Consider the following 15,451-nt stretch of genomic DNA (forward strand, 5'->3'; position numbering starts at 1 on the left):
CACAGAGGACACAACATAGAGCACTACTTTCAACAATATAATGGACTGTCAAAACATCTTCATTTCTGCAGCAGGAATTCCCTTTCCTTCTCCCATAGTCTGATACTCTCTGTGGTGGTGGTGGTGTTGGTGATGGTGAAAGGGCTCGCCGCTGTCGTCCTCACAGAGGTGGGCAACGTCACGACTGGCGCCTTGGGGGAATGTGCGTCCTGGGCCCACTTCTAAGGGAACTGTGTCGACATATGTCTGAAAGCGTCTGAGGAAAAACCAGGAAAAGTGATACTCTCTGTGCTAACACATGTGTCACCACCTTTACCAATCAGCAGGGCTTCCCAAATCTCTCTCTCCCTCCGACAGTCCATTAAATTGTTGAAAGCAGTGTGTCGTCTGTGTTCGTCTCTTTTAGCGCTTTTATCGTCAAGGAAATGCACTCGTACCAACAAGCCCAAATGGATGTAGTAGTGTTTTTGTATATCACGAGCCCTGGCCAATCTCCCATTGCGGATCAAGGCCAATGGACGAGGAAGAAGAAGAAGAAATGGAATGAAAACGTATCTGAACGGCCAGTATCTGTGAAGAAGAAGAAGTAGAATTGGAACGTGGTGGCTTGGAACATCGGTCATTTTGCGACTACATCCCGGTTGACGAGGACTTCCAGGAACCATTGTCTGCATTCCCACTGGATCTCAATGACCAAGAAGAAGACTGGGCGTTCCAAGGTGACGAGGAGCACGGTCAGCTCCAAGAGAGATGATGCAAAGAGTGACCACAGTCGGCAACTCCTGGAATTTGCTCCTTCATCTCATGTCGGTGAGTCACTCATTCATTCGTCCTCTTATGCAGGACCTGAAGTGCAGTGGGTACTTATATTTGTTACGCACACGCACTAACACAATTTCGCCGAACTCATCTTATCTGAAAAATAAAATTCCTTCGTTTCCGCATCGATGCCACTGCGAAGCCCGTGCGAAAGGTTCGCGCCATGCAGTAGGGCGTGGTTCTTCAAGGCACGCTGTTACTCATCAATTTGAATTCGATCCCTTTGTTGGTGTAGACGTGACCACAATTAGGCATTAGAACGCCCATAACGGTGTATTCACACGTGCTACATCCTCACGGAAGATTCTAGTGGAAGAAAAAGCGAAAACACTACTCACAGAGACGAAGTTCCGTCCTGTGTTATGTTGAGCATTCACACGGTGCGGAATATCGGGAGTGGCATACCGCGCACTTAGCAGACGACACCATCAGCGTCCTTCCTGTCGTCTGCTACGGAATATCTTGTGGCTGTGCCGCAGGATATTCCCCACGGTTAGCTATTGGGAAACATTCTTCAGGAACTGGCGACATTTATAGGCTGGTATATTATGCTGTGCTGGCTACTGGTATATTATGCTACAGGGTATACGAGGTGCAGCATTTTTTTTTTTTGTGTGTGTGCCTTGCTTTAGTGTCGACAGCGGAAGCTTTCGGAAAATTATTGGCGATGAAAGCACAGAATGCCTGCAAACAGAGAATATGCACTGCAGTCTCTCGGTCTCATGCTCCACCCTGTGATACCTTGCTGAACGTCATTTTGACGTTGCACGCGACATCAACCACTCACCATACGGGACGCTTATGCATTTATTTATTGCCGACACGAGAAATTAATTAAATTGGAAATGTCTTTGCACACGGAACCTGCGCAAGCCAGCATGTTCAAACCACACCGAATATCCTGACTCATTGCACGCGCGCAGCATATTTCTAGCGCCGTGTCGTTCTGCGAACAAGGATGAACACAGTCATGTGGGAGTGCAGTTTCTATACAGGGTGTTTCAGTTAAATCCCCGGGCTAAATAACTCGCGAACGGGTGCACCAATCGAATAGCTTTCTTTTTTACAAGTCCGATAGCACGTACAAGCTGCTCAGCGTGTGAATAAGTGGGAGGCGCTCATTTCAATAAAAATCAAATAAGTTTCGTGGAAAAAGTAACTCGAGCGGTGCGCCGTGGGCATTAAAATGGGTACTACCCCTTTTGGGACATTCAGTGGACACGTTTTAGAGAAAAACCTGCCACCGAAGCGGGTCATTTGTTGCAGTAATTAATTGGTTTCGATTTACACGTTTTTGTCGCGGCTGGTCTTCGATTGGTGCACCCGCTCGCAAATTATATAGCTCGGTGATTTAACTGGAACACTCTGTATAGTAGTACCCGGTGCGTTCTGGCGAAGTCACCCCGGTTCTTTACGATTCTTTAAAGGGGCTGTTGCATCCAACCTGGTCGATTTCGAGACCGTGGCCCTGTTGCTCTCCTCGTTCATTAACGACAAGAAAGCCGAAAATCCAAATTGACGTACTACGTTCTGTGCACTTTTATTGTAAAGGATATGGCAGGAGCAGATGCCGGCTGTTGAGAGTTTGCCGAATTTCGCTTTGTGGAAGTCATGAAAACGTCACATGGACAAGTCCAACCAGGGAGCGCCCTTTGGGGTCGCGAAGAGGGCCCGTGATAATGCCATGAGTGTCCCTTCTGGGACAGCGCCGGATGTGTTCGTAGGTACACATCCATAACATAACCACTGTGTTCCAGAACTCTCATGAGCGAAAGATGGCGTATTTACTGAGGACCTTCCACTGAGTTTATTGCGGTGCGAACGCGAAGCAGAGCAGCTCCGAGACAATCGGCTGCGCTGCGCTCCCATTCGTGTGCGTGACCCATACCTGGTCAACGTCACCATGATGTTACTATCGCTGGGGCTTCCTTAGCTTCAGAGGCTGTTTTCGTAACAGAAACTTTGCCAAGAAGTAATGCTGAACATAACTTATCGGTTTCTGCCTGCATAGTCCCTTTATTGGAACATGAGCGCTCTTGTGGTCTGAAGACATTCCAGGACTTCCATTCCTAAGGCAGTAAACTGCACAAGGGGCTGCCTGTCTGTGTGACGTGAAATTTAATTTGAAATTGATCCTGCATTGCACAAAACCCTTGGGGTTGATAGAATCGGGACTCTCGCTAGATATCAGCTTACGTTGTGTTTACGGATTATTTTACGGGTTTCACGAGGTTTTATGCCAATGCCATTATAGCTGCTGTTATGGTAGTCTTTAAAGGAGCAAAGAGGTGCTTAGTCTGTCAAGCTGTCCACCAGGAGTCACCGCGCAAAATATTTTCGCTCTGCGGTGCGTTATAGCTGCGCAGTCGAATTTACAAAAAAAAAAAAAAAAGAAGAGGAAGGAGAAAGTTAGCAGCCGCGGACGGCCGACACGATGCTCTCGCGACTTGGTGAAGGCTCCGTGCCTTGTTGTTTTTCCTTCGCAGCTCACACGCAGCTTATGCATGCTTGAGCCACGTGGCTTGAGTTGTGCCGCTGTACGTCACTGGCCACGTGGGAGGAGTAGCATACGTCACGGCGTCCTCTGGTTCTGCGATGCGCTCTGTTCACGAGGAGGAGGATTTTTCAAAGGTGTGCGGTACAGAGCCCTCGCGCGCGCTTTGTAGGTCACCTGCGCTCATCTTCACATGCGTTCTTTCATAGCGACTCATTTTATTCGTTGAACACTGTGCACCGAAAAAACTAAAGATAGAGGTATGGTCACCTGAAGTATGAGTCACTTTTCTCTCTTTCTATTTTCAGAGCATGAACCAGGTTTAGAACTAGCACTCGGCGCAAAGCGTATTCTAACTGGTCACCATGTGCCCTCTTCGACAACCCTCCTTATTGTCTTCTTCTCTACCGCACTTGCAATGATAGCCTTCGCTGTGATCGCCTACAAGTACATCTTGGACGTGGGCTCGTCTCAAGTCATCCAGTTCCCTTGCACGTCCACCGAATGCAAGGCAGCCAACGACTACCTACATGGAAAGCTCGCCAAACACATCGATCCTTGCACAGATTTCTACACCTTTGTGTGCCACTCTTGGATGGAACACAGCGGATCGTTTGTCGAAGACACGAGGAGGAATTTTGCGGAAGCGGTTCATAACGCCCTTCTTCGTCAACGGCGTCCGGAGGGCAACCAGTTCGGGATTCATCTCCTCTTCGATTTCTACAGGTCATGCTACGCATACATGGACGCGAGGCTTGGAGGAATTCCGAACAACACTCTCGCGTACCTCAAGGATTGGAATCCCGTCAAGACGCACAAGGGTGTCCTCTTAAGGCTCTACCAACTTTCCCTAGACAAAGGAATATCGACCATTTTCACCGTCAACTTCGCAAAGGTCGGGCAAGAAGAGCTGCTACGCGTCACTACTGGGCAGCCCCTTCTGTTGAAGACTGTGTATCGCCCCGTTGGGCAAACGTTCAAGGAATACATCGACCACATAATCCGAAGCCTTATTCACGAGCGTGATCGTCCTGAGATCCACCACGATGTACGCGACATCGATGTAACGGTGCACGCTCTGTACAAGAAAACGCCGCGTATACAACCGTACGTGTTCAGGCAACTATGCGATCTGATACCTAACACAGATGAACACGACTGGCTGGAGCATACCAACAAGAACCTCGGCTCCCTGCGACAAAAGCAAAGCACGACCAGCGACATCTTGATTGGTGGCAAGGAGCTCATAGTTGAAGTGGTGCAGGCCTTGGAAAACTACAGCATCGATAGTGTCCACATGTACTGCAGCCTCCAGCTGGCAATGGAGATATTGAGATACGATTATTTTCGCCGCTTCGAGATAGTAAACCCTTTCGACCGCGTCTGGATGTAAGTAATATTTCTCATGGAAGTGACCAGAGAGATAGGAAAGTTTATACCGTTGTGGTAATTTCGTAATTTTTGTAACTAATTACTGCTATCGGTGGTAACGAAGGATTTGTAGAGTCATGCGTGCCTCATGTTCTGTGTAAAGGTGGTATAGTGGAAACACCGGTTCCGTACAGAGAAATAATTGAAACTCACTAATTCACTTCGCAATCGCAAGCAAGTTTAACCAGAACATCGAACCTGACCTTTCCTTCACCGCAAGGGGCCTATGACCACGCTTGCCATCATTCCACGCTTGGCATGTTGATGGTACACCTCTGTTATGGAGTGACTTAGTCAACGGCTTCACTTTTCATGCGTCTTCGAAGTTGCGTGGCTCACACCAGTGCCTGCAGCGTGGGACTGAAACCAGTCTAGCTTCTCAGAGGCTATTTGGGGTTACTGTATACCTGCTAAAAATCAACTTAGCCTCAGGCTTCTCAGGAGAGACCATGGAGAATATTTTCGATGTCTTATCACTTCGCCGCGCTACACGCTCGAAGCCGGTTGTCACAGAAAGTGGTGTCTTTCTCTTTCCGGATTTGTTGCAAATGGGAGGCGTACGCAGCCTTATGGCAATTTAAATGCATATTAATTGCCACAGAAAGTCGTAAGCCCCGCAGAAGCAGTAACTACACCAACTGGCGTAGTGGTTCTCGCAGAGCTTGCAGTCAAGTTCATCGTTTTATATAGAGTGCATAAAACATCCTAAAAATCGAGGATGCCCGAAGCGACCCGATCCTTCACTGAACCATTGCTACGAATGATAGGGTTATCGCTTCTAATTCGGAGACTGAGGGGGCGTACGTCTTTTTGCGTCAATTTGGATATACGTATATAAATGACACAAAGGCGTACGCCTCGTTCTTTCCTCGAATAAGGAGCGATAACCCTATCATTCGTGGCAACTGTTGGCGCACAGCGTTCTAAACGAAGTTTTTTTAGAGTGTTTGCCGTGACATGGGTAGTAGATGAGCCTTTATTGGCCACTGAAGATGTTTCACGCGCCGCTGACCGACCCTTCTAGCCGGCGCGCGCGGCAAGCAACCTGCCTCCTCCCACTGAGTCATTCAGTGACGTCGGCCCCCCCCGCATAGCACGCTCCTACACTTTAAAAACAGAACTTCACCGCATAGCACAGCTGTGCTCCAAGCCTCCAACCATTGCCAAGAATGATAGGATTATCGCTTCTCATTCGAAGAGAGGGGGGCGTACGGCTTTTTGCGTCAATCTTCATATATCCAAATTTCCACAAAAAGGGGTACGTCCCCTCTCTCCTCGAATAAAAAGCGATAACCCTAGCATTCGCGGCAGTGGTTGGCGCACAGCGTGCTGTGCGGTGAAGTTCAGCCGTCATCCCGCATGACGTTTTGTCCCTTTATTTGATGAAAACGGGGGGCCGTACTCTATTTTCGTGTCAATTATGAACTGTACAATGCCACAGATGGCGTACGGCCCCCGTTTTCAGCAAATCGGGTGGGGGGTGGGAGGGGGGAGAACTGTGTCACTCGGGATTATGGTTGGCTGGGATCGCGCTACGTGGTGAACTTCATTTTTAGGACCGTACCGGGTCTCAGAACGAGGGAGAGATTGTAGAGCAGGTGAGGTGAACAGAAGAGGTCATGTGACTGGTCAAATGAGGGGAACCCTCAAATGGTCGTTGTCTTTGTCGCCGATACCTACACTAAAATGAACACTTGAACGTAATTGTTACAATAGGGCATACTCACCGCGCTTTCCACAAATCAAGGGTGATAGAGGTATCACCCTGTACAATGGTTGGCCTTCAGCGTGCTATGTGGTGAAGTTTTGTTTCACGAGTGCTGAACACGCACACAAATGTTTCTCCTTATATGAAGCTCAACCAGTGAGTGCAAGTCCTTCACAAACTGGGAAAGGAGGAAGCAAGAACGATGTGTAGCAATGCACTTGCCTTAATTTCATGGGGTACAGGGTCTCACCATGTAAAAGTCTACCAGCATGTCACGCTCGACAATAACTCAATGCAGATGGAACATTGTGTAATCCACCACAAAAGTTGTGAAGAGGACTCTCAATCCTGGTAAATTTCAAAGTCACTGAGCATCGGGCCGCAAAGTCCTAATGGAAGATGTATGAATCCCGCGTTCAAAACAATCAAAATGAACAGCGTTTCAGATGCCGCTCCCCAGGCGCACGACACTGAAGCGACTGTAATTGTACAACAGCTCACTGCGATCCCCGCGCTCTTAAAACCGCGTAACACGTTCTGCGCCAACCATTACGACGAATGATAGGGTTATTGTTTCTGATTCGAGGAGAGAGGGAGGCGTAGGTCCCCCCTTCTCTCTTCGAAACAGAAGCGATAACCAGTCTTGAGAAAAATTTGGAAACAGCCCATCGCAACACGGCGGTTTTGATTGATCATTTTATTTTTGGTTCATGACATGCGGACAACGGTAGCAGACATTGCGGTACAAGTGGGCTATGATTACTACTTTGTGCATCTGCTGCACAACCCACAAAAATTCTATGGCGTTTTCTCTGGTCCTTTTGACGTAGTTCTGGCGCGAGTTCAACAGCTAAATATTCTCTGTCCCACGTAAATTTATCGTGGAGACGTGTATTAACACGATATCATTGTCTCTTGCGTCTGTCTACGCAGGTGTTTGTCTACGACCATGGCATACATATCCTACACTTGGCCGTTCCTTGTAGCCAGCCTCGCGACGAACGTTACAAACTACAATCTTGTAAACATTACCTTCAACGCTGCGAGACTTGCCATGAAAGCGGGCCTAGATCAGATTCAATGGATGGAGTTGCCCTCAAAACTGGACGCGCGCCAGAAGCTGGAGAAGGTCCTACTGCTCATTATAGAACCGTCGCACCTTTACCACCTCAGCAGCCTCGTGGATTACTACAACCCGAAGTCCCTTCCAAGCGACTTCATCGAGAGCTTCGACATCATGTCTAGTCTAAGCGCCAAACTGCACCAGGTAGTCTTTGGGCAAGAAAGCAACGTAGATATAGGCCGCTACCAGCTACGTGGTGTTGTGCAATATTTGGAGTCTGAGAACACTATCGTCGTGCCCACCGCCATGCTCATGCCGCCCATGTTTTACCCGCACAACGTGGACAGTTCCTTCAATTACGGAACGCTGGGAGTTCTTATCAGCAAATTGTTCGCGTCCACCATCGGACCGTCGGGGTCCCTTCGTATGCCAGACGGAACGGAGGACGACTGGTGGACTGAGGACACACGAACTGACTTCACGAAGCATATAGAGTGCTTGGTGGTCCAATATACTCTACTTGAGACCAGCACAACGCCGTCAGACAACGTTGTAGACCAGTTGTTCCTGTGGACCTTCGCGTTGAAGCACGGGTACAACAGGTGAGTCTTCCATTGTGCATGCAGGCTTCTTGTGCATCTTAAGATCCTCTGATTCAGACTCCGTGCCGCTGTCATCCAATCGGAGCTCAGCACGCTGAGTCGGAGGCTGATGCGTTTTTCTAAGCGTAAGAGGGACTCCCTTTCCGAATCAGTCTCGTGAAATCTCGACTCTAACTCTCGTCGCTCGACCACTATTTCGGGAACCTCACGGTCAACGGTGAACGATAATTTAGCCATCATTTGTAGAGTACCTGAAAAAGAGATGAGCTAGTCGGGATCATACCATGGGAGGCATGGGCGCCGTTAAAGGGGCTATGAACTCTACCAAGCTAGCCCGCCGACTGTGTCGGCTCCAAACGGCGATTTGTACGTTATGTGTACCTCCGCGTTGGCGCCTGTTTGGGTGCTACAATTATTCAAATGACGTAACAATGGATAGAGGTATCTGGATGGCAGTGCGTCTACTCTCCCGTATCCGAAAAAAAGTGCGTTTTTGTATTAGCGCTGCACACGTTACGGAGGAGAAGAATTGATCAATAAATTGTAAATAGAATTACGAAGCGTAGAACAACAATATTGCATATATTAAACCCTTAACTAAATACATTCAGGGCCCCCCTAGGGCCCTGCCTACGTGGTCAGGGCTGCACATCTTTGAAAGTTCCCGCCGTATTTCTCATACTCTTCTTTTTCGTTCTGTCGCACGCGAACAGCACACGACCGGTCCTAAATAATGTGCTGCAGTGTCCAAGCAATGAAAGCTCTGGCCACATAAGGTACGCGTTGCGTTACAGTTAATAAATTGGTGAGAATATAATCCACGCTAATGGCACTGATGGTACTCGGGAGTTACGGCGCCTTTCCCCGGGGGGACCGTGCAGTGGCGCTCGGGTCAGATCTTGCCTCTCCCTGAAAAATTGCCCCTGATGGGAGGGTGCTCGTTTCACTTAAACAAGGATGCTTCATATCAGATTCGAAAGACGTGTACACCCTAAAGGGTGTAAAAGGATGGTAGAAGCAATTATCATATACCCATATTGCTACAAAAAGGCGTACGCCACCTCGCTCACCGAATCTGAAGCGGTAAACCTTATCATACATAGGTAGCAGGTAGAACTTTTCCTTTTCTTTTCATTTCTTCTCCTTTCCTTTTCCTTTCTTTTCTTCTCTTCCTTTTCTTATTCTTCTTTTCTTCTTCTTTTCTTCCCTTTTCCTTTCTTATTTTTCTTTTCTTCCCCTTTCCTTTCCCTTCTCCTTTTGCCTTTTTTTGTTTGGAATAGCAAGCCGACCTTCGTCTGGCTGACCTTTCCTTTCCTGACATATCCCCCCCCCCTTGCAACCTTTTAGGCACAACATATGCGACGACTATTACCTCCTGAAAGGTACAATGATAACTGTATAGCACTTGCGGACATGTAACCAGACGCGCGTTGGCTGCACGACGACATGACCCATCAGTGAGGGAACGCAATGCGGCTGCCCCCGAGACACGAGTGGAGCCGAGAAGACCCGAAAGCTGTCTACGTGTGCGTGCCGAACAGAACCGCGAGCCGCGTCTAGCCCTTATACATATTTGGCGTGGACGATAGATGCAACTGGTGAATTCGGGTGGTCATTTCATGGCAAGACTGCCTAGCGCTCGCGTGGGATGACGTGACCGTTGCCACCCAAACATGAGTGCTAGGAATCTAGTGGATTAAGCCGCTTGGATCACGCTAGGGGCATCACGGTTGCGTGCCTTTGGGCTCCGTCGTCTGCTAATCCATGTGAACTTTGACGTACAGGCCAATGAGGGCCCTCTCAATGCGAACGTGATGGGGGGGGGGGGGGGGGGTGACGTCAGTGCGAATGTGTCGAGGATGTGTGTGTGTGGGGGGGGGGGGATGATGCAACGTGCAGGATACTCCCACGTACTTTTATGCTCTTCGACGACATATCGTGCAACCTCACAAAGGTTTAGGAGGTGGGAAGGGTCACCGCCGCTGCGCGCACTCTTTCGCAGGACACGCAAAATATTTTACGCGACAGTTCCTATAGTCTTGTTCCAATTAAGAAGGAAAAGAAATCTAGTCCGTCAGATAGGATGGCTGGGCACAGAGACGTCACTCTTCATCCTCCGCGAGTTAATGTAATCCATCACACTCTGCTTCCGTATTGGCCCATGGCGGCGCTGCAGAATCTCTCCTGGCGCGCTATTGTCTCCTTACGTCCAATTGCGTATGTAGATGACAGACTAGATTTCTTTCTCTTAAGTTGAACACGAGCGCGGTAAACACATGTATATGCTCCAGGTGCCTCTCACCCTGCAAGGATCTCATACTGCGTGATATGCTTCAGTAGGAGTTGAGTGATATCCCGCATATGGTACCCCATGGTTCCCGGAGGGCCTATAGTACTCTAAGGCGGACTCACTTCGGCGGGAAGTCTATGGGGAATTTTTGTTCGCAGAGTTCCCGTACACCTCGCTAAATTTCTGCACGAAGGAAGTGCAGGCGTATTCTCCAAGTTTATCTATAGGGAATGACACATTTTTGAAGGCCTGGTACGATCCACTGATTTTTGGCGAATGAAGTTTCTCAAATTTTCAATACATAGGAGCCTATGGGAGATGCAACAAAATCGCTCCGCTCCATTCGCCCGCCCGCGATATTTGGGCCAAAATGTCGTCATTCTCGAGAGTAGCAGTCTGGGAATAGATTGCAATCAACATATTCGACAAGCTGACTGCAGTTTTCCAGATCGCTGCGAATGAAAATAATGGCTTAATGGTTCGCTGGCATATTCTGCACGCTGGCGAAAAACAAAGCGAAGAAAACAAATTTGGAACGGTGCAGTCAACCCCCTCTGTGTTCCTTTCTCCAGGTTCCGGAGGCTCCTGAGAGGTGACCTCAAGTCCCAGCTGAGACTAGCACGGCAGCAGACCTTCTTCATACGTTTCTGCATGATGTCTTGTGACTCTCACAACGAGAAAAGCGATGAGCGGCTGCCTAAGAAGTACCGCTGTATTTTACCCCTAATGAATGTCCCGGCGTTCACAGCTGCCTTTAACTGCAAACCCGGCTCCCCTATGGCGCCTCGGAAGCGTTGTCCCTTGTAAGGGGCTTCAACAGAACGTGTCTGGTCTGCTACGCAACGATGCAAAAAGAGACTACCTACACGCATTGATCGGAAGGACACGGCTTTTGTCCACCTACCATATTGTACGCCTAATAACATACGATTTTTACTCTTCTGCTCGACTTTGCTCTGGTTCCTTCACTCTCCTGAGATTCGCCTTCCGCTATGATTCCCGTTCGACTTTAGGCATTGCAGTACATTGCACGGAACAGCAAAAAAAAAAAAACGTAATTGGAAACAACATTCCTTCATTTTCTGCGGCAGTTATCAACCGCATAATGCCGCAGAAATGGCGTACGTCCGCCCCCCCCCTGCCCCGTCTGCAAGAAATCGGGGGCAAATGTGGTATGTGGTGAAGTTCATTTTGAGTACACTCATGGAACCGCACGTTGTAAACGGCCGGCCTTTTTGGAAGAGACTCAATGACTCCAAAATAGAATAAACAAAATACAAAGTACAAAAAATACGTATACAGCTAGGACTTGAGATGTGAGATGCACCCCGGTGCTGAAGTGAGTTTATTTACATGCGCGGCGTGGAGTCTTTTGAATAGTGAAATAAAGGTTGAAGGTTGCGTATTCGGTATGCACTCATACTTCCTAGGACCAGCCCGTACCCGTTCAGGGCCTAGGGCCAGTCCTTATTGTCAAGTTCGATGGTATCCAGAAAAGGTCAAAAGAGCTGTGAGGGCAGAGCGTTGGTGGGCTGCATTTGGCCAGGCACCAAGCAAGTTTCACAGAGGGAGCGAGAGCACAGTAAAAAAAACGAAAGAAAACATTCCTTGGAATATATTGCCACCTTGTTTCCTTCGGGCCTACTGCGTATCAGTCTTCGATGATGACAGACTAGGTGACTCATCAACGTTCAGCAGCCTGCCCGAAGTTCAGCTCAACATGTGAAAGAGTGATCGATGGAGTGCCCTCGCAATGAGGGACTGAAACCCTGTCTAGGTAGACAGGTAAAAAAAACAAAAAAAATTATGCATTCTTTTCTTCCGACCAATGAAGAATACGTCGGAGAATTCTCTCGTTGACTGGCGCAAAACATGCGAGGCATGTTTTGTACAAACGAGCACAACAACATTCGTGGCAATGCACTGAGAGATGAGGAGGTTGACAGAAGCGGCATATCCCATTAACCTTGTATTAAGACCTCTTCCGTGTGTTTGTTTGGCTGCTCACGAGGTACGAGTCCTTTAAAAGGGAGATCCGAGACGAGCTGAAACCATTATAATGGCTGTGTAAGTTTGACACATTCTTCCCAAATGAGAAATAAAGTTGGTTTGGCAATCGGGGACTCTTTAGTTGCCAAAAGAGCTGGGAAGCTCAAAACGAAACCGAAACTTCCGAAGCTTCAGTCTCCCACCTCCTCTACCGTGCGTGCTTCGTGGTTAACTCTAATGGGGGCGAGGCTAAGTCTGGATGTATGGAGGTAAAATGGTCTCTTGGGTACGAATAATACCTCATGGTCCTCGCTCAGGCTTCCTTCATCAAAAATTTCCACAGTTGTTATTCGTCTGAAGCAGTGCCGGCGTCTACAGGGGGCGGGGAGGGGGGTTATTGCCCTCCCCCCGGTACGGACAGTAGGCGACGGCCTTAGTCTGAAGGTACGCCCTCAAGCAAACGTCATGGTACTCTGCTTGACGTCTTTGCAGGTTGTGTAACTTTCCACTATTTTCAACTCCTTCGTTTTCATTCGCCGGTACAGATATAACAGATATAGCGACATATTTTTCCTGCTCCTGGTTCATCTCTCCAGAATACAGTGAGCTACAAATATGGGTAGTAATCGCGTGACAGTAGTGAAGGGCACAGTTTTTCATTGGCCACATCATTGTGCAAGTTGGCTTCACCTTACGCACGCGAGCGATGGGCAAAGCGCGCTTTACAGAACTGTCACAGCAATCAGCAACACTGTTGAGAGACTCTCTCTACTCCTGATATGCGTGAAGCCTCGTTCGCAACGGCTTTATCCGATGTTGCACAGGTATGTCGTGGAGCGGCCACTATTGTAACCACCATCAAGTGGAAGCTTGTGAAAAAAATTACCCTTTATTCCGTTCGCTTTCTGTTCCGTTTTGGCCCCTTTCGACATAAAAATCGAGGACCAATATTTGCCTGAAGCGAGATGGGGGAGGTCACATCTGCATGAAGCTTGCAAGCGGTAAATGAAAGCACGGACTGAGAGCAGAGGAGTGCACTGCCAAAAATTCAGTGGCGATTTAGCGGTAAATTCGAGAGAAATGCGTGCCTTTTCCGGTCTATACTTGCCTTGCGAGTATCCACTTCCGGTCTAAACCCGACTTCCGGTTGTTCGCCTTCGGTCTACACTTGACTTCCGGTTCGACACTTTCAATTACTATATGTAAGACCATTTAATTAACCCTTAATTAGCCTCAGTAACTTTGTAATTACCCTTTAATTACCGAAGGTAACCGCAGGTTATATGAGGTATTCTTGAATCTCATTGAATTCCCTTTAATCTCGTTTACTTGCTTTAATTACTCTAAATTTTCCGTTTTCACGTTAATTACACTTCATTACACTTTTATTACATTTACGTATATTACATTACGTACAACATGTAATTACATTTGATTAATTCGGTGATTTTTAATTTCATTTAATCTTTCTGTTAATTACATATACCTTACATTCATTACCTTTAAACTAAGCTTTCTTGCTCTAATTACCACTGTTTACGTTCAGTTTCTCTTGGCTCTTACATACATTACATTACATACAAAATTTAATTACATTTAATTAATGCGGTGATCTTTAATTCCATTTAATCTTTCTCTTAATTACATATATCTTACATTCATTACATTTAAACTAAACTTTCTTGCTCTAATTACCACTATTTACCTTCAATTACTCTTTCCTCTTACATACATTACATTACATACAAAATTTAATTACATTTAATTAATTCGGTTGTCTTTAATTTCATTTAAATTTTCTCTTAGTTACATTCATTACCTCTAAGCTAAACTTTCTTGCTCTAATTACCTTCAATTACTCATGCCTCTTACTCTTGCACTACTTAAATTTCAAATAATTTACTTCCATTTACATTTACCCTCTTATATGCCCTTTACATATGTCCAGTTATACCGCTACCTCGGTGAGGCTTAACCATCTCATGCACGGACACGCACACATACATACATACAGCTTTTTCCATGACACTCCTAATGCGAACGCATTAATATTAATATTGTTCCATGTACAATATCGTGCCACACGAACAAAATGTAATCTGCTGAGGTCTTTGTCAGCAGAGACTCCCACTCACTCATATTTACTCATTCGCCACGCAGTGTTTAGTCACTGATGCTCAACGCATTCGCTTCACTGAGCGAGCGTGCCCATGAGTGTGTTTCGCCAAAGTGTTCTGATGAGACGACACTGGAAGCCTCACCATACAGGTGGTCATACAACTGGCGGCACCAAAACCGTTTTTAAGCAACGTGATTGCTGTTTCTGCTCGTCATTTCTTGTCATGTGTTTAGAAATTCTTGCAGTAAAACAATATGTTTTATAAAGGCTGCCTTTTATCGCACGCCACTCCCAAGGATGTGATACGAACACTGGTACTAAGACTCACTCACCAGGTGCACTCATGCATCCGAGGAATAAGCTACCAAGTCAAGCTACCGTGCTTTCACACGACCCAGTGCCGTGTATGCCAAAGGGAGTCTGGCCACTAGGAGGAGCCTAAAAAAGAGGCTCGACCTGTCAATCAAACTGAGCGTTTTTCATTGACTGCTGTTTTCTATGCGGGCGACCATGACACCAAAATTTTCCCGAAAATGGTGGCGTAGCTTGGAACTGCGAAGCGAGGATTTCATGAAAATTTTTTTTCACAAATTACGTCAATTTTATTCTGTAAGTGTACATTCTGTTGCCATTACCTTGCAAATCACCTTTAAATTACGCTCCAGTGTCGATGTTTACCTGAAAATAATATGTTTCGTCATCCTTGTTAGACCTAGTAACGACAGCGATCACAGGCAAATAGAAAGAAAAACGCTACGGATGGCCAAAAATTTGCATTTTATGACATGCTTTTATTCATATACACACCCCTTTGCCCGTTCTTGATTCAATCTTGTTATATTTCGTAGTTAAAATACGTATAAAACCGGCTGTCTAGTCCAAGCAGCGGTTCTGCCAGCCAATCAGCTCTGCGAGCAAGCACATCTGCTTCTGCTA

The 15,451-nt window shown here is 47.1% G+C and overlaps 1 protein-coding gene across 1 annotated transcript; it reads left to right on the top strand.

Annotated features, from left to right (window-relative positions):
• Positions 1 to 613: 613 nt before the first annotated feature.
• LOC135399709 (neprilysin-like) lies at positions 614 to 11,761 on the top strand. The gene is made up of 4 exons (XM_064631447.1): positions 614 to 810; positions 3,622 to 4,702; positions 7,386 to 8,117; positions 10,980 to 11,761. Exons 1-4 carry the CDS (start codon positions 690 to 692, stop codon positions 11,212 to 11,214), a joined length of 2,169 nt encoding a protein of 722 aa, XP_064487517.1. The 5' UTR covers positions 614 to 689; the 3' UTR covers positions 11,215 to 11,761.
• The last annotated feature ends 3,690 nt before the right edge of the window (positions 11,762 to 15,451 follow it).

The sequence above is a fragment of the Ornithodoros turicata genome, chromosome 7, assembly GCF_037126465.1.
Source record: "Ornithodoros turicata isolate Travis chromosome 7, ASM3712646v1, whole genome shotgun sequence".
Classification (NCBI taxonomy): domain Eukaryota; kingdom Metazoa; phylum Arthropoda; class Arachnida; order Ixodida; family Argasidae; genus Ornithodoros; species Ornithodoros turicata.